Source organism: Thermobia domestica, chromosome 7 (assembly GCF_964235325.1).
Source record: "Thermobia domestica chromosome 7, izTheDome1.hap1.1, whole genome shotgun sequence".
NCBI classification, from domain to species: Eukaryota; Metazoa; Arthropoda; class Insecta; order Zygentoma; family Lepismatidae; genus Thermobia; species Thermobia domestica.
The window spans coordinates 200,797,340-200,816,821 of record NC_137460.1 but is presented as its reverse complement, the minus strand read 5'-3'; the positions used below and the strand labels follow the sequence as shown (position 1 = coordinate 200,816,821).

Genomic DNA, 19,482 nt, shown 5'->3' with positions numbered 1-19,482 from the left:
AGTTATCAGGATCGAGTGTAGTCCAATTAATCCGGATAATTGTAACTCTACCGTATATAAGCACAATAACTGCCCAACATATGAACAGTATGTATCAAACACTACTACAACAGCGAAATTGAGCGTGTTTTTAAAATTGCATTGTCTAGGGAATACATATAATTTTATACGCCTCCAGCTAGCAAAAAGGAAACAAAAAGAAACATATGTAAGAACAGTGCCGTCAAATCTAATTAAAACAAGCAAACCGCAAATGATGGCTTTCCGAAAATAGTGACCCAATCACATTTGAAAGGGACGAGAATGGATACATTATACGCAAGAATTTTCGAGGTGCAATCTTCCTATAAGCACAGATGAAATGCAAATATATACACACAAAGAAAGAGAAAATGAAATGACTTTCGAGTCTTCCGTTCTGCGGTTATGTGGAGTAAGCTAAAGGAGACAGTGATGATGAGAACCAATGAAATGATGGAATGAACAGAGGTGAACGCTGTAACCCTCTCCACTGGTCTAGTGGCTAGAATGCGCGCCTTTGGCGTAAAAGATCCCGGTTCGATTCCCGGTGGTAGAGCATTGAAAGAGAGGTTCGGATTCCACTTTAAACTATATGTCCACGTCTCATATAGCCTCCCTCCTGAAAAAAAAGACGTAAGCGATAATCAAATCAAATAATCAAAAGTAAACGCTCTACCATTGAGCCACTGCGACCCCACACAAAGAAAAGAGACAAAATACTTAATGCAGACTTTGTCTGTCTTATAGAGACTATGCCGTTACCTTAAATTACTCATAGTTTGAAATAAGCAAGCAGAAAGAGAAATTTGGACCGCCACTTACATATTTGTATGACCCTAAGAATTTGAACAATTGTACGCCCGCACCCCTTCCCTACAAAACGGCGATAAATTGATCTAAAACCTTAGTCTTAAAATCTAGAAAAGAAACTTACGTTACTACTTTGACTGGATGGTGACACCTCATGGTTGGATTCTTCAAGATCTTCGGCATCTAGCAATGTGAACAAGAATGTCTTGACACTTCTCGGTACTTTGAGCTTCCGCTGTTTATCTCTGGAAGCGCATTCCTTCTTTAGAGCATCTACTAAGCATTTTTCTTCGTCTAATTTGGTGCGCAAATCATTAACTTCTTCTTTCAGTACGCTGCAGTTTTGACATTTGTCGATCTTTCGTACTTTTGGTTTCGAGCCTGATGGACTGTTCTGAGCTGATAAGTATGCGTTGCTTGGATGCTTGTCTATCTGTTCTTGACAAACGTTACTGGCGGATGCTGACTGTAAACTTCCGTTGCAAGAAGTTCTGTTTATTTGCTCTTGCCAGACGTTACTGCCGGGTGTAGTTTCTGTAGCCGACTCAGATGGAAAATTATCCGTACATAGTGTGGGGTCCTTCACAATAGTTTCAAAGTTCCTTTCAAATATTTCTTTCAAACTGCCTAGATTTCTACGATTTTCATCCTCTTCATCTGTTGGAATCGGATCTGTTGAACTTAGGTCATCAGAATTATTACTGCTGCCAGAATCATATCTTATTACCCGTTCCGTCTTCCCGACAAACTTCCTTTGTTCCACCTCACATTCGGTTTTAGTACCTGAAAAAAAAATCCATCATGATGTCATCTGCATCTGAAGTTTTCGGTGGTACATCATAATCACTTCATAAAATATAAGCAATACAAGAAAAGGGCCACCCGTTAAAGGGATCTACTACAGATTACATGCACCAGCTTCCAAGGAAAAGTAGTAGGTTCAGTAGTTAAATAATCGTGGCAGATACTGACCGATTGAAAGTAGTGCCATTGTGGGAGATGTGAGAAGGCTATCTAATTGACCCGGGTGGTAAAGTTTGAGATAAAGTGTCCCTTATACAGCTAGCAAACTACAGAAACTGCATACCTCAATCTAGCCGATGCTTCTAAATCACTCGTTCGCAGTAGGAGTACAAATATATAATCAATAATTTCGTAGAGAACAGTGTATACTGATAGTTAATATATAGGGGCGCAGATTTTTTAAAAATATGTGGACATAAAAATGATAACTTTGCGGTTAAACGAGTGACTGCATATGAAAGAGGACTGTGTTCGATATTAATTCCGACTATCGGAGTGCCCTGCATTCTCCATGCCTCCTGCAGGACAAACACCAGTTCTCGCATTAGTTAGTCCATTTGCGATGTCGCTGTCGCAAGACTATTAGAATAGATCGTGGCTAAGCTGTTAGCGCACGCGCCTTTGACGTGAGAAACTTGGGTTTGATTCCCAGTGGAAGCTCATGTGGTTCGGATTTCCTGTTAATCAGTATGTCTACGTTTCATATGGCCTCGTTGCTGAAAGGGACGTTGAACTCAAAATCAACTCAACTATTAGAACGGGAAACTCCAAAACTTAAAGTCAGTGGGTGCGCTTTTAGAATAAGCATAAACCTCGTTTATTCCCCAGTAGTGCAATTCCTAAAGTTTACTGATGAAAGAAGTAAATGTTTTATGAATGTCTGTAAACCGAAGACAAAACTTTTATAAATTGGTTTACACACACACACATTATTACTCGGTAGTAGTACATTGTTACTTGGGCCTGTACAGTAAGAGTTTAAGAATGCCTTATGGAATCATTTGAAGCAAGAAAAGTTAAGACAAATGATTTTTATTTTGCCGACGTATGTAAATATTCACGAATCTAGGCACAGTAGTAATGTTTGCATGGTGTAGCTATTCTTCATAATCTCATTCGAGACTTACAAAACCTACACGCAAACTACAACGTATGATGTTGCAGTTCATTTCCTACATCCCAAGAAATGGCATTTGTGCTGGCTGTATCGCCAGACCACATGAAAATCGAAAAAGAAGTACCAACATGAACTACATTTGGTTAGAGTACATTACTTTACGTTAGGTTATGTTACATTAGGCAGGTTAGGTTCAGTTACAAGTCAATTACCTTCAAAACAAAGGCATGTAAATTTTTACAATTTGCAATAGAACATTACTATTTGCGTATAAATAAGACGTCCGAATGTATATGATATGAAAACTACAGTACAAGACATTAACCAACCTGTGCTAGGTGCTCACTAAAAGCAGAGCGCGTTAGTTAGGGCGGGTAAAGGAACAGGCGCATGAGCGAGGGTAGTGAAAACAGGTGGGTGTTGGCAATGATAAGAGTTTGAATAGCACTTGTCGTTGTTTCATACTAGTAACACTCCACTTGTAAATAGTACACCGTGTCTTTCACACAATTTCAACAGCTGACGTTCGTTATTTTCGTGTACGTAATTCTATAAAACTCACACGATATGTCATAATATTGATATATATGCGCCATTTCCACACTTCATTTCTCGCCACTAAATCATAACAAGTGTACCTCTATGTGAAATAGTCTCTTCCGCCTCCACATACAATGACGCTTAGAACACCAAAACCAGCCTACCAAACCCCTTTCTTAACTTCAGCTATTCCCCTAATCTGCTTTTCATTCAAGCTCCTTCACAAACCAAAATAGGAGTATGTTTAGTACAAGAGGTCCAAAAGCACGTAAAAAACAGAAAATTTACAGAAGAAACGAATGATGCAAGTACTTAGACGTAACAGAACGTAACCAAATCTAACCTAACCTAAACCAACCTACTATTAGTAGAAATAAGCGAAATTCTATCATTCTTTGGAAAAGTATGCTGGACCCATACACTAATATAACATAAACTAACCTAAGCTTACCTAAATTAACATAACCTACCCTAAACTAGCCTAATGTGAACAGAAATTACCAAAATTGTAACATTTTTTAGAGAAAAGTGCTGGACCCCTTCTGCTAAACATAGGCCCCAAAATAAATTATCCAATTCACCCAGTAGATTTCCAAAATATTGGAGGCGGTACAGCACTTAAACCCCAAGAACCAACATGGTTCACACTGTTTTACGTTAATCACTAAAAATCTACTATTCTACTCTGATACCTACAAAAGTGTTATTTAAACTCAGATATCTAGATTCAGGTCGACTGCCAACAGTTAAAGTGTACTAAATAGTTTATTTTGGCGCCAACTGTTGTTGATCTAGCCACACAATAAATAAATTTAAAAAAAAAAAAAACTTAGGATTATAAATAGTAAATACTTCTAAAATATAACAGAGTGACAGTGAATTAAAAGTGAGCACAATACTCTGTTACTTAGCCAGAAGACATTTTCTCCAATGTACTTCGCTGAGTCATTAACATCCGTAGATTCATGCGATTTGTATTTCCATCGTTCGGTAGTTACTACAAATTCGCGGTAATTTTCTGTTTCGACAGTTCACTGCAAAACACACGGTAATGAATCACACATTAAATATATGTCATTATCTTAAATTAATTACATCTATAGCTGTTAAAGTATTGTTAGAGCCAAATACATTACTCACCTACATAAAGAATTCTACCATCGTAGCACGTGCTTCCTTTCCATTGTACAGGGTACACTTTTCCAAGTGTAAGTTTACCTGTACATTTACATTTCTTGCGGTGTAGAATGGAATAAGTATTATTATCCCATTCAACTACAACATACGCATTATTTGCCGTTGACATCTTGAAAGCCACTGTAATCTTGTGGAAACTTACAATTCATCCGCTACCATCGAGCACACAACCATAGAAAAACCACTGATCACAAACCCTAACGTCAACAACCAGCAGACGATTGACAACGAACAAACGAACGCTGTGGCGCCAAGCGTCTTTCCTGTGCGTAAACATATAGGTTCTGATCACGTTATAATTATGTTGTTTTCGATATTGTCTCCCAAGTTTACAATATACATATAAGAATAACTTATATGTGTATGACGATAATTGTGTATTGTTCACATATCGCAATTCTTAAGGAAAGGAAACTTATTATTCAGACTCAGGGGTGTCATTTGAGAAAGTCAAGGGGGCAATCGCCCCATGAGTTTCAGAATCTCTTAATTAATTGTGCAGTAATATAATATAAATAAAATGTTAGTGTGTTTGTGCGTATGCTTCTTTGGGTGCCAGACGAATGGACCGAGAGTTATCAAATTTTGGTCACGGGTATGCTGGTCCACGGCCAAGACCAAGACGAAGCATTTTTTCCAAACTTCGAACTAGGGGTCGCAAGGGAGGATTTACTACGACATGAAAATATAGTCGAAAATGACTTATATTAATGTTAACTTCATAGTTTTCGGAATCGCTGAGATCATAGTGAAACTCCCGATTGCGTTCACTTGCCCACCCCCCTTGGGGGCCAAGAGTCAACAGCAGGTCACCGAGACATGTACAAATAATCGAAAATAACCAATATTAGTGTCAAGTCTATAATTTACAGGCTCGCTGAGATTAACGCTGAAGCTATGGATCCCGTATATAATTCCAAATACAGCCCCATCGCCTAGGGGCCGAGTCAGGGACATACGCAGGGGGTGGTCCTGGGGGTCCGGACCCTCCCCGAAATTTCGACTTTTATGTAAATTTAGCCTAATTTTAGGGGCAACTTTAGAAATTTTAATATAAAATACTCTCATATTGAGTTTGGACTCCTCCCGAAATAAATTCCTGCGTACGCTACTGCCGAGAGTCACCAAGCGGGTCACCGAGACACGTAGAAATAAGCGAAAATTACCGATGTTAGTGTCAAATACATTATCGTATCCTTTTATCCATCTGCATGTACTTTCCAGGTGTTTTACATGTACATGGTAAGTACCTGGGCATACTGGGGAAATAATGCATTTCCCATGCATGTGGCATGTAGTTTCCGATACATAGTGATTTACCTGTCTTATATTCCCTGTACATGTACGCTTTATCTACGTCTGCCAGGTACAATACATGCACCTGTGACATTCATTTTCCGTGGATGCATGTTCCTTACCTGTTTTCATTTATATGTACAGGAATTGTACATTCCATGTTTTTCACTCCTAACTTACGCATGTAAACATGTAATTTACATTGCATTTTTTCTATCGTTCTGCAGGTACTTTGCATGTGTTTTACATGTACATGGTAAGTACCTGGGCATACTGGTGAAATAATGCATTTCCCATGCATGTGGCATGTAGTTTCCGATACATAGTGATTTACCTGTCTTATATTCCCTGTACATGTACGCTTTATCTACGTCTGCCAGGTACAATACATGCACCTGTGACATTCATTTTCCGTGGATGCATGTTCCTTACCTGTTTTCATTTATATGTACAGGAATTGTACATTCCATGTTTTTCACTCCTAACTTACGCATGTAAACATGTAATTTACATTGCATTTTTTCTATCGTTCTGCAGGTATTTTGCATGTGTTTTACATGTACATGGTAAGTACCTGGGCATACTGGTGAAATAATGCATTTCCCATGCATGTGGCATGTAGTTTCCGATACATAGTGATTTACCTGTCTTATATTCCCTGTACATGTACGCTTTATCTACGTCTGCCAGGTACAATACATGCACCTGTGACATTCATTTTCCGTGGATGCATGTCCCTTACCTGTTTTCATTTATATGTACACGTATTGTACATTCCATGTTTTTCACTCCTAACTTACGCATGTAAACATGTAATTTACATTGCATTTTTTCTATCGTTCTGCAGGTACTTTGCATGTGTTTTACATGTACATGTTAAGTACATGGGCTTAAGAGGAAAAACTAGCATTTCCCATGCATGTGACTGATAGATTACAGGCACATGCCATCAATTTGAATCATGTTTTTTGAACATACGTATTGCTCTTGTATGTCCCAGGTATATTACATGGACCTGTACTATGCATGTACCTTGGTGTATGTACATTACATGTCTCCTTTATATGTACAGATACTTTTCATTGCATGTTTGAGAACTTCTAACATTGAACACCATCTACACATGTATCACATGTTTATAGCCACAGGTAGATTCACCTGTCAGTGGGAAACTAACATGCTTTTTACAGCTACAGGCGCCTGTATAGTACCTGTTAAAGTCACATGTACCTGTACATGCACAGAACATTGCCTGGAATTTGTCACATTTTCATATGGGATACCTATGGAAAATGTCCTGTTCAGCTGAAAGGTTAATCTTATCCGCTAACGAAGGATCCACCTTTTGCTTCAGTTTCTCCTCTAACTGCTGAGTAGTTTCCAAGCAATATTCTGCCGTTGTTAAAATGCTACAGAGTATTAAACAGAAATGTAATGTTAGAAAATATCATTTAATTTGTACCATTGTTACTATAACATGTACAATTCCTTAAATTTCTATGACAATAAAATGTGTTATTTTTGGCGGCTCTTCTTATAATTATTATTTGACAAGATCTCTGAGTGTTTAAAAGAATTAATTCGCGATTAGAGTAGTGTAAAAAAAAAAAAAAAAAAAAATCTTTTCCATTGTCTACTTGTTTCGACTAAAGTCAAAATCAATGGACATGCTAACGGATATATTGTACTAATTTTATAATCACCTTTCACATTGTACGAATTTCACAATATTTATGGAAACAAACGAGCGCTATTAAACTATTGAAATCTTAAGTAACAAAGAAAACTGAATGAACATTAATAATGGTTGTGATTACGTTATATCCGGAGTTCAACTTTATAAAAATGTAGTATAATTAAAATACTTTATTGAAACTTTTGTTTGGTGTACTTCAAGGTGTTTCATGGTTGGACAAAAGGATTAAACTACTGAATCACTAAGTCAAGCGTTAAATGTTGGAATGAATTCACTTAATTCTGTTCTTTTTTCCGAAACGGACGTGAGCAACCCTCTTTAACTACTTACAGTGACACATATATTATACGCGTGTAGCTTTATAGCTTAAGATATACAAGCTCGTTAAAATGCTAGGTTTATATGTTTATCTCCAATCCTTTCGACAATGAGATCTCGAACACTACAAGTGCTAGAATCGTTCCATTTTCGCTGGTCGATTCCAAATTTTGTGTAGATTGTCCAGTTCTAATTGAATATTTAGAAAAACGTGGCCGGGGTACACTGGAAGTGTTGAAATTTTAAAGAAGTAAAGCATCATATCCTACGAGTTATACATTCCAACACAACATAGTTTTATGCATGGGTTATATATATATATATATATATATATATATATCAGGCGTTTGTTTCATGACCAAATGATAATGAAAAACGAAAATAAAAAATCTTTAAGTTTTACGTCCCACGGTTATGCCGGTTAGGCTAAAGGAGACGGTGATGATGAGAGATGAGTGAAAAGGTGGAATAAAGAAGGGGGAGGATACGGGAGAACCCCGAGAAAACCAACGAGCATGGTGTTTGTCCACAACAAAGTCCACACGGCGCGAACTCGGATCGAACCAGGGACCCCAAGCACCGGAGGTAAACGCAATGAAAAACGAATAATAACCCATTTCTCCAGACCAAGATGAATCTTTATTGTTTGGAGTGTTTTGCCCAATGAACACCATATATCACTGACATTATAATTAACTGTGTATGTAATGTATTCGCTTATTACATGCAGCATGCAAGAAGAAAGAAAACACTGATCATACATGAATCAGAAACTCCAACCGGAAGTAGGCTCAATCTTGCAAACGGTGACAGATATTGAAAAAATCTTCTCTTTATAATCGATATCAACCGGATGAACAATAGTAAGCCATCAGATGAAAAAGAATAATAGCAAGCGTAACAGTTAGTACAACATAAAGATTCTTTATGTGATATGCAAGTATTATATTAATGATGCAACATTAATGCATCAAACAGGTTAAAAAAATTAATACAAATTAACTCGAACACAAAAAAAAAATGTGCGGTTATACTTTTTACAATGATTTAAAAAATAAATAAAATATTTCACAGCACCTAGAAGGATATTTTTCTTCTATCATTTCTACTCACTCATTTCGCTCACATTTCACATATTCTGTTAATTACTTTTTTTCTACGTAAGTATATGGAAGTGTCACTAACACATGTGGCAATTTTTCTATCTAAATACTGTCTCCATGTGATATTATGTATTGTATCTACTATGTATTTTACTATACTCTAAGCTCAAGAACGCAATTCATTCCACAAAATGTATTAAATAATCAAGCAGAATGACGGGTCAATATTACAACAGTGGTCTTTGCTTTTCGTGTTTTATACATAATAGAGAGAAAAAGTCTCTCAACAGATTAAAATAAGGGTTCTGAAACGCTGAAAATCAAATCTTCTACAAAGAAGGGTTACATTATTTTTCTGTTGTAAGTCATACATCTAAAAAAAATTAATGTATTAGTATAGACTACCTCAACTTTTCTACTTTTCTGACTTCACAAAGTAGCTGCGTGTTGGGAGTAATCTTTTCAAAGACTCGTCATATTTCTTTGCATAACCTTCTTGTTTAGGTAGACGGTTTTTCAAGTTTTCTAAGTTTTGTGTTTTATATGCTGGTGGTCCAAAACTTCTGGCCCAAATAAAAATTTACCGAAAATTAAAAATAAGGAAACACTATAAATGACTAATTAGCCCAGTAAAATGAGCTCCGAGTTGGGTTAAAGGTAGAAATTTGGAATAACAAGCTGAAATTTTCAGCATCAATTTTACTAGATCTATATATGAACATACTAAAAGTCCCAAGGAATCCCATTTGAGGAAACGGAGATATGACGTTAGCAATATGGCTGCCAGCCCAACTCGTTCCTCAAATTTCAAACTAGTATAACTACAGGTCATTTTAAGATAAGAACTTTGTTCTTGCGCCATTTATGAGACAACACATTGGAAAGCATTTTCTAGGCTAAAGCGTTTTTGTTTGTTGCCACCATTTTTAAATATAGCACCATGAAGTGAAAAAATGTTACATTCTCAATTCTGTTTTTGATGTTTAAGCTCAATTATCTTCGTAACCGACACGAATTAGAAAAAAGCCTGAAACAATCATTATTTGTTACTTGAAGGGCTTTCCAATGAGGTATGTAACATTGATGTATCTTTAAAACTAACGTAGCTAATAGATTTTATGAAATGGAAGATGTAGTGCACAATTTTCCGTGACACCAATAATAATAGTAGCATCAGACTTAATAATTCTGAATAGATTGTATAATATCTTTAGTTATGACAAGATTTTCTAGTTACAGTTTGAGATACATTATTTGAACAGAATAATGGAAGTCTTCACCTTCCGGTAGCTAAGTATATTTTAACATGCTCACAAGAATAAAGATATTATATTACATTGACTTGAGATAAATGAAGCGTTATCAATCTAGGACCTATAGAAACCATAATGGATGGAAGTGGACTCGAGGAACTTCGAATAATACAGTTTCTCATGTAAAAATAGGTCATGCCTTTTCCCGTGCTCCATTTTTCAAATTTTTATTTATTTATTTTTTTTTAAATACTCAGACGGACATAACATATAATTCAATGATTTCAAATTTATGTTGTGCTATGAACGGTAAATCATCAAAAATAATAAATAACTCTTTAGTAAGTAATGAATCCCACACTCGAACTCCCGTATAGAGGGAACATGGAGGCTCAATGGTATAGAGGATACCTCTAGTGCGATCCCCGCCCAAATGAGTTTGTGGTGAACAAGATCGTGTTCGTGGATTTTCTCCAATACTCCCGTTTCCTCCCATATTCTCACTTCACCAGTTCTTCCATCATCATTCACTTTTCTTAATCATCGTCTCCCTTAGCCTAAAGAGCATAATCGTGGGACATTAAGCTGAAAGATTTCATTTCAAACTTTTCGAACGGCTGCTAAATCTACAGTTCTTATTGAGTTCTTATCTGTAGTACATATAAAATTGGATGAAGCAAGCAAAGCTAGTCGTACAAGAAAACTTTTCGTTCAATATTTCAAGCTAGTAGATATAATCCGTCTTTCTATAAGAGTCGAGAGATCAGGGACTTACATTTATACAATCTCTAGCAAATGGTTCCACATTTTCATGTTTCTGGACATATTAATTATGAGAAATATGTGCTGTTATATCTACAGCAAATGAAACAGTGGAAGGCACAACTTCCCTCTGAAGGATTCGAGAAATTAGCCAAACACAGAGATTTCAGAATAGGGCGTAGTAACACCAACATGGCGGGTCTCAAGCCTGTGCTGAGAAAGAGGGAGGGACGCTCTCTGGCCGCATGCAGATTGCATGCATGTGCCTGGTGTCGGAGGGGAAAACTGCTAGTGGGAAGTACATGGAAACATGTTACAGTCTCACATACCCGCATTGAGAAAGGCGGGCAACAATCTACCGGCAGAGGTGAGGTTATGGCTACCCTCTGAAATGGCCAACTAAGTCATGCCCTTGGGTCCGGGAGATAAGACTACGTGGTAACCCAACACGTTGGTGTGCTCAGGGGGCGGATCCAAAACCCTACCGGAATGATGATGTAGGTACTGCCCTCAAAGAGCTCGTGGGGCTGGGATGTGATACTTACTATCCTGACGCACACTCGTACCTCACGAGTTATGAGGTAGTGGTAATCATTCCTCCCAGGCTTAATTCTCCTCACTGGGTGCAAAATCCACGGCCCTGTAGGGGAGCTTGCCACTCCCAAATAGCTATTGTCTTTAAAGGGAGACACTCTACGTCAGCCATTGGATTTGGTAATGTACGATGTATCTCTACCGTAATTACAGGAAGTTCCGTATTGTTTGAACGACCCTATCGAGGAAAAGTGTGTGGTCTCTCCCAATGGTGGTGTACACGTACCATGGGATTTGAAATATTGCTTTGCTATTATGTATACTTGGCAGATAAGTTGCGCCTTATTGCTTGGGTGATCCTACCAGGGGAGTATGCCCCCACTCTCAAATGAACATATCTGCTTTGAGCAGACGGTGCACATCAGTCATTGGCTCTGCTGACACTGAAATCCGCTGAACAACGCTCATGGATCTGGTAATGTACGGTGTCCTCTACCATAATCAAAGGTGGTATTGCTTGGACGATCGTACCGGGAGGAGATGGCAGGTTCCTGCCTGCAGGGGAAAAAGTGCAAATCCCAGGTATCTGGGTAACGGTTTCTGATCTGAGTGAAAAGGAGGAAGCTCTGTGTGGTAAGGGCTGGCATCAAACTCAAATGCAGACTAACACGTACTATTGGATCCGGGATGATATACGGGAGTATCTCAACGTGTGTGTGTTACTTCTACATTCGAAAGCGGTTGTTGTAGAATGACAGAGATAGTCAGGGCCGGGATATCGCCTGGGGCTCCCGGGGTTATACCGTGGGATTCGGTAGCTCATGGGAGCCAATTGAAGCATTTGTTGATTGACTTTGAGCGCACGAGACAAAAGCTCCCAGAATTTCGTTGTAACTATTTATTACCACAATATAGGTACATTCATTTAATCGCCTCCAAATAGGCTCCTTGACAACACACACACTTGTTCCACCTCTTCTGCCATTGCTGGAAACAATGCTCAAAGTCCTGTTTAGGCATGTTCCGAAGTTCAGCCGTCTCGTTGGTTTGGATGTTTTCTACGGTGGCAAAACAGTTACCTTTGAGGCCCTTTTGGTCTTAAGGAAGAGCTAGAAATCCACTAATTCCGCTGGTGTTAAATCAAGTTGGGGAAGTTGGGGAAAAGAAAACCTTTCAAGAAATTGACACAAACGGTTTCATTACAAAGAACAGTGGAAGTTTGCAACAGTCCAGTTGCCTGTCATAATTCAATTGATTCTGCAGAAGAAGAATTTTTATCTTCAACGTACCAATGAAAGTCTAATGGCACATTAAATACGAAGAGATATTTAATGTAAATGGGAATTACAGAATGTCAACCAATTAATGCTGATTTAAATCTTGTTTTCCTTCTTCCAAATCTGCTTCCACAAGGGAACATTCATTCAGGACCTGTTACTGGATACAAGAAACTATCGGTATGAAACTAGATCCAGCTAAATGGGGTCGGAAAAAAGAAGGAAATTACCATCAACCTTCTCAGCAAAAACTTGATGATAACTTGAATTTGATATCATGTAATTGGAAAGAAGATTAAAACTTCAGATGCACACATCAGCTTATATGCAACAACTGGAAACATCAACTTATATGCAACAACTTTTGTGATCATTGTACTGGCTATTGATGCAGAAATCGTGATGTGATAGAAATGGAAGATTTAGTTAATCTACCTTCTTCCTATAATGAAGCAGCAAACGAAAATCAGACCGCTGAACCATCTCATCGCCGTCTCAGGATTGAATGAAGCACAGAACCCTTTCCTTCAAACTCCAGAGCTTCAATGGAGATGCTATTCTTTTTTCTATTATACAATGTATGAATTTAGTACTTTTATTTTTAAAATGTATATTAATTATTGATGAGATTATTATCTATCGATATTAGTAATTAAGAGTAAACTCAACGGTCAATGTAGTATGGTTTCTTATTTATGTGTGAATGTTTAAATTAGAATGCCTACCTGAAGACGGAGGCTTCCATTACTGCATTACAACTTAATTAAACTGCCATTTTTACTGTAACAAAACTATAAGATATTGTCATCACTTAGTGAATCTATTCAAAATATTGCTGCAAATTCCTCGAAATTCTGAAATTATTGAATCTGATGCTATCACTATTATCGATGTCATGGAAAATTATGCATTACCCTTCCATTATATAAAAGCTATTAGCTACGTTAGTTTTACAGATACAACAATGATACATTACATACCTCATTGGAAAGCCCTTCAAGTAACCAATAATGATTGTTTCAGGTTTTTTTTTTTTTTTTTTTTTTTTTTTTTTTTTTTTTTTTTAATAATAATAATAATACGTGACGGTTACGAAGATAATTGAGCTTAAACATCAAAAACAGAATTGAGAACATAACATTTTTTCACTTCATGATGCCATATTTAAAAACGGCGGCGACAAATAAAAACACTTTAGCCTAGAAAATGCTTTCCAATGTGTTGTCTCATAAATGGCGCAAGAACAAAGTTCTTATCTTAAAATGACCTGTAGTTATACTAGTTTGAAATTTGAGAGAAGAGTTGGGCTGGCATCCATATAGACGACGTCATATCTCCGTTTCCTCAAATAGGATTCCTTGGCACTTTTAGTATGTTCATATATAGATCTAGTAAAATTGATGCTGAAAATTTCAGCTTGTTATTCCAAATTTCCACCTTCAGATCTATTTTTACTGGGTTAAATATAATTGCATTGTTGTAATGGTTTGTAAGTGATAGATCGTTTAAAGTACGAACGTCATCTTAACAATAATATAGCTCTGTAAGACACAAATAATTCTGTAAATCTTCCAGGAATTCATCTGCATTAGAACGTACAAGTAAAAGTCACCAATTTCTTTCGAAGCAATATATTTAAAACTCTAGGTGGAGTATTTTAATGTTTTGAACATGTATACATGTGCTATTACTGAAAAATTACATATGACAGAATATTTTTTTAACACAATAAATTACAATGTTATGTGATAATTTATCTGATTTTCTGCCTTGCTTAAATCTTGTTTTGACTACAGATTGAAAAAAAAATCCACTACCATGAAAAGTTTTCTCCAAAACAAGTATGAACTACAAAGTAGTTCCACCTTCATAGTTTTAGTTTGCTGGAGATTTTGTTTGTTTCTTTCAACTTGCTTGTTTTTACTCACCCTTTCCTTGTGTGCGTATTTTAATATTGAGACTATTTATCTTTGTTTTATATCTTTTAATAAAAGAGCGTTCTATTCTTTAATATTTGAGTGGAATACACACTAGCATCCACACATATAACCCAATAATGTAAAAAAATACAAACCTACAGACGTTTGCTTGTTCTTCTGTTGTGTATCGCGTTACTTCTCCTTCCTTGAGTAAACTCTGGAAATTCTGAATTATTCCAGCCGTTGACAAGTCACGTAAATCCCTTGTAATGCTGGACATACTGGCTAAAGAACCCGACGACGCAATTCTACGAATAAATTACATAAATTAAATAAACAATCAAACACTTTATTGAGTTATTTGTATAAATTGTAACTTGTAATGGATCAAATAAACTAGAAGAAAAATCATTATACTGTGAAATATTATTTTCCATGGGATAAAGATCAGATGTTTTCTTTAAATTCAAGAATATTACCGATAATTTGTCTTACAGGTATCTATAATATTACATTTTTAAGTTATTACTACTGAGAAAAATCCTATAAGAAAATCTTAGTCAGAAAGCCATTGATGGTTTGTATGAAGTAAAATGTATTTCACAAAATATACTAACAACATATTTCATGGTTTTCGTTTTCTCGAGTTTGTTTCCTTCTCGTCTTCATGCGAGAACCCTGTTCGATTTCCAATGGTAACACATGTTAAACTGTACATTCACATCTCATGTTGTTATTTTAGTCTATAACACGAAGAAAGAAATGTCCTACTGTTAGATATAGCAATAGCAAAAATTTAAAGCTCAAGATTTTTTATTTATTTATTTTTTTATTTTTTATTTATTTATTTATTTATTATTATTATTTTTATTTTATTTTTTATTTTATTTTATTTTTTTTTTTTTTGAGTTTTCCCCAGTAGTACGAAATGTACCCGATTTCCTAAAGTGATTTTCTACATTAGTACAGTATATTGAAGGATAAGCATCCAGATGCATATAACGTGTATACAAATATCTATAAATTGTTAATTGTAAAATACTCAATCTGTCCTTTATGCAACTTTTATAAAAGTAAAATAATGTAATTCATATTCAGGAGATCAGTGCATTTAATAACAATATTTGCCTAACTTCACACTAGTAATTTCATTAATAATATGAATTTCTATCAAACTTTTACCACGTACATTTTCTTACTAAACGATCGAATGCACGTGCCATGACAATTATGCCACTTTAGCAATTCCAAAATATAGTAAGTCATTTTTTTTCATTACATTAACAAAAACAATTTTATAAATTTTAAACGATTTTGCAGATATCATAATATTAGTGTCATTTTATGTAATACGATGCTAAAAAAATGAATCTTTAATGCGCTCTTGAACTGATCGTACTCATAATCTTTAGTTTTACTTTACTCATCGTAGACTAAATGAGATGATGGTGCGCGCAAACGAATGGTGATGTTAAAATATACACAGTGAATTCTATGGCCCCGCAAAAACATAAGAGTTTTTACACATGATAACAATCTAAGTCCCATAGATTAAAGCAACAAAAGAGACGAAACTACACGTTCATTTATTACGTAACAATATAAAGAAGGGGGCGGGGTGGCTCAGTGGTAGAGCGTTCACCTCCGGTGCTTGGGGTCCCTGGTTCGATCCCAGCTCGTGCGGTGTGGACTTTGTGGTGGACAAACACCGTGCTCGTGGGTTTTCTCGGAGTTCTCCCGTTTTCTACCACTTTCTTCATTCCATTTCACTCATCTCTCATCATCACCGTCTCCTTTAGCCTACCCGGCATAACCGTGGGACGTAAAACTTGAAGATTTCATTTCATTTTCATTTTCAATATAAAGAAGCTTCTAATGATGTACGAATCTACAAAGTCTCTAAAGAACTAGCACTGAATCAGATAATATTTTATTTGTATTTATTCTCCGTAGACACCATTAACATATATTTCTTTTCTTGACTTCTATTTAATTAGTTAATTAATTAATTTCTTTATTGTCATTATGCACAATTTTGCACCAATTTTACCTTTATTATGACTAGACAAAAAAAAAAAAAAAAGCTTCTTTTGGTCTGAATTATTTTCAAGTAAAAAAAGAAAAAAAACATTGTAAAGACACTAATTACAATAAATAACACAAGAAGGAGAACACTTGCTGCTGTTTATTTACAGCTGAAACCTTATGTAAGTACGTAACAAATAAACGTAATGATAATATGTTCCTTTGATATAATTTACTTGATATACAACCAATATGTAATATGTCTCAATATCTAAGAACAGTCATTCTTCCATCAGCTTGTAATGGTACACATATTTTCAGTTTCGGCACTATTTGTTAGGGTACATGAATTTGGAATTAGGTAGAAAGACACGAAATTATTTGAATTTAAATAATAAATAAATAAATATAGAGCATATTGTTCTATATTTCAACACCTGCTATATTAAGAAAGAAAATAAAAATAAATAAAAAAAAGAGTAGTAGTTAGAAGTCAAATGAAATCAAAGTACTTACTTAGGTAAATTATTCTGAAGTAATTTAATGGCATACTCTCGCAGATACTTTTGAAAAGTGGCAGTAAGACCAAGCATTGGCTGACCCGTACTTAGCTGAGTACACTGCACCATACATTTCTTATAAAAGACAAATAAGTCCGCACAACTTGGGAGAACAGTGCTGCCCTCATTTTCGTTTGTTTGGATACCCCGTTGCTTGTAGTCTTGGGCAAACTGCTCTATCAAATCAGCTAAATTCCTACAAAAAACAAGACAGAATTAAATATTAGTACAAACAATTTATTAGAGTAAGCAAGACACAATTACTAGCTGTAATGTGCATATATTTGCTATGATCTAAGTGTAAGATATAAATAATGGTAAAACTGTTCCTCTCAAAGAAGACATAGTTTTCTTAAACTGATGCATATATACGGAATCAGTGATTCTGCACTTGAGTTATGCAAACTGCTAAACTGCCGAAGTATACTGAAGACCTATAAGAATTAAATTAGAATCTGCTTTGATTTTTAATTTTTTTTTTTTTTTTTTTTTTTTTAAATGTTAGTAGCACTTCAGTACAAACAGTTTCCCAAAATCACTGACAGTAATTAGACCATACACTGGCGGCGCTGCTTAGCAATGAAATAACGAATGCACAACGAGTCATAGAACTCTTCATTTTATGTACATTACAGCTTTGTAATGTATTGTATGGGTTAATGAACAGATACTCCGATTTCCCGTATCTCAGATATTACGTCGCTGTTATCGCCAGATAATTTAGATTATTATTCTATTGAATAAAAATGACACAAGAATCAAACAATAATGTACAATTAATTTTACATGTAGCTTGAAAATTGTGTAACTTATGCTAAATATACATCGTCTCCATAAATATTTACTCTGATTTCAGGATTATATAACAATCATATTTATGATTCTACCATTTTTTTTTTATCACAGGTCTACTTACTGACCCATGAAGTTTCTGCGTCTCATTCAACACTTTCGCCACAAGAAGCATGTGGGAGCCATATCGTAAAAATGGCTTCCCCGTAACAGAAAGCTCAATGTGTTGTGTGGCTTGCAGAAACCAAATCATCGATTACTGTGCAGCAAAAGATTAGGTCCCATTATGGAAAGAAAGCACCTAATGTCAAGTTAGTTAGAACATGGATGGAAACTTTTTTAGCAACGAGGTTAGTTCAGAAACGCACAAACAGCAACAGACCATCTGTTTCGGAGGAGATTGTGCAGACAGTTCAAACCGCATTCATGAGATCGTCACAGAAATCGATTATACAAGCTTCGCGGAAGCTTCGAGTGCCACGGGTATGTGGAAGACATTGCGTACAAAACAGCAGTTCCTGAAATTGTGACCTTGTAACAACGCATTAGAGATGCCACTGACGCAATCATACGAGACACGTTGCAGAATGTGTGGCAAAAGATTGAATACTAGTTGATATTTTGCGTGTTACCAGGGGTGCCCATATTGAAGTGGTTTAAATGAAGAAGTGTATTAACTGTATGGTTCAAAACTTAATGAGTAGAAACATATGTGGTATAACGCATTCTTCATTTACTGTATCCAATTAAGAGCTACATTGTTTTGAGAATAAACATTTATGGACACCCGGTACACAACTCCTAAACTAATCATTTAACTGCATTAGTCCTAAACTGCAGAGCACCAGCGATTTAGAACTTGCGATCAATTCTTTTGGACTTGTGTACTACAGAACTTATGAACATCGTCCTTAACAATCAAAGGAACAACTTTTCCCTGACAAATGATATACGTATCAAGGTAACAAGAAAGTCCAATTTGCCCTCACACCGTGAGTTGAATGCGAATGGAGATAAGGCAAAGGTCAGTTGTGGGTGTGGGTATATCCAATATACTACCTGGTTGTGGCAGTTCAGTTACACCATGAAGGTGCGTAAGGACAGAGTGAACATGGAGCCTCCACAGAGCGTCATAAGGGCGTGTATGCTGTACGAGTCGAACTGGGGTCAAACGCCGCTGCAACGGAGCGAAAAATATGCCAGGCCTTTGGCAAAGGTTGTCGTGGCTACACGGACAGTGCAGCGGTGGTTTAACAAGTTTAAGGACAGCGATGAAACACTCGAAAATGCACCACGTGCCGGAAGACCAACACGTACAAAATCTTCAGGCAGCAATTGAGGGGAACAGTGGCCAGATATGTGAGGAACTGCGACTACAATCCAGTGTGAGTGGAGAAACCATTCGGTTGTACCTCCATCAATTTGGGAAGCACTACAAGTTGAGTCGATGGGTCCCAC

General features: G+C 36.3%; 2 protein-coding genes across 2 annotated transcripts in view; both read right to left on the bottom strand.

Moving 5' to 3' along the window:
* Nucleotides 1–19,482, bottom strand: part of Vps53 (vacuolar protein sorting 53) — a 121,485-nt gene that overhangs the window by 57,752 nt on the left and 44,251 nt on the right. Inside the window, exons 9-11 of the mRNA XM_081765753.1 lie at nucleotides 17,189–17,428; nucleotides 14,803–14,955; nucleotides 7,069–7,194 (exon numbers count right to left, since the gene is read on the bottom strand). Coding sequence (XP_081621879.1) covers nucleotides 7,069–7,194; nucleotides 14,803–14,955; nucleotides 17,189–17,428 — 519 coding nt within the window. The remainder of the gene's footprint in view (nucleotides 1–7,068; nucleotides 7,195–14,802; nucleotides 14,956–17,188; nucleotides 17,429–19,482) is intronic.
* LOC145690653 (uncharacterized) lies at nucleotides 11–7,058 on the bottom strand. Its single transcript, XM_081765761.1, has 2 exons — nucleotides 4,433–7,058; nucleotides 11–1,614 (listed from the first exon to the last, which is right to left on the bottom strand). The coding sequence occupies exons 1-2, from the start codon at nucleotides 4,596–4,598 to the stop codon at nucleotides 932–934; spliced, it is 849 nt and encodes a 282-aa protein (XP_081621887.1). The 5' UTR covers nucleotides 4,599–7,058; the 3' UTR covers nucleotides 11–931.

Coding starts and splice junctions, on each gene's coding strand:
- LOC145690653 (XM_081765761.1), bottom strand. CDS start 4,598: ATGTCAACGGCAAATAATGCGTATGTTGTAGTTGAATGGGATAATAAT. Junction 1,615..4,432: donor TGGTAGAATTCTTTATGTAG/GTGAGTAATGTA, acceptor TTTTTTTTTCAG/GTACTAAAACCGAATGTGAG.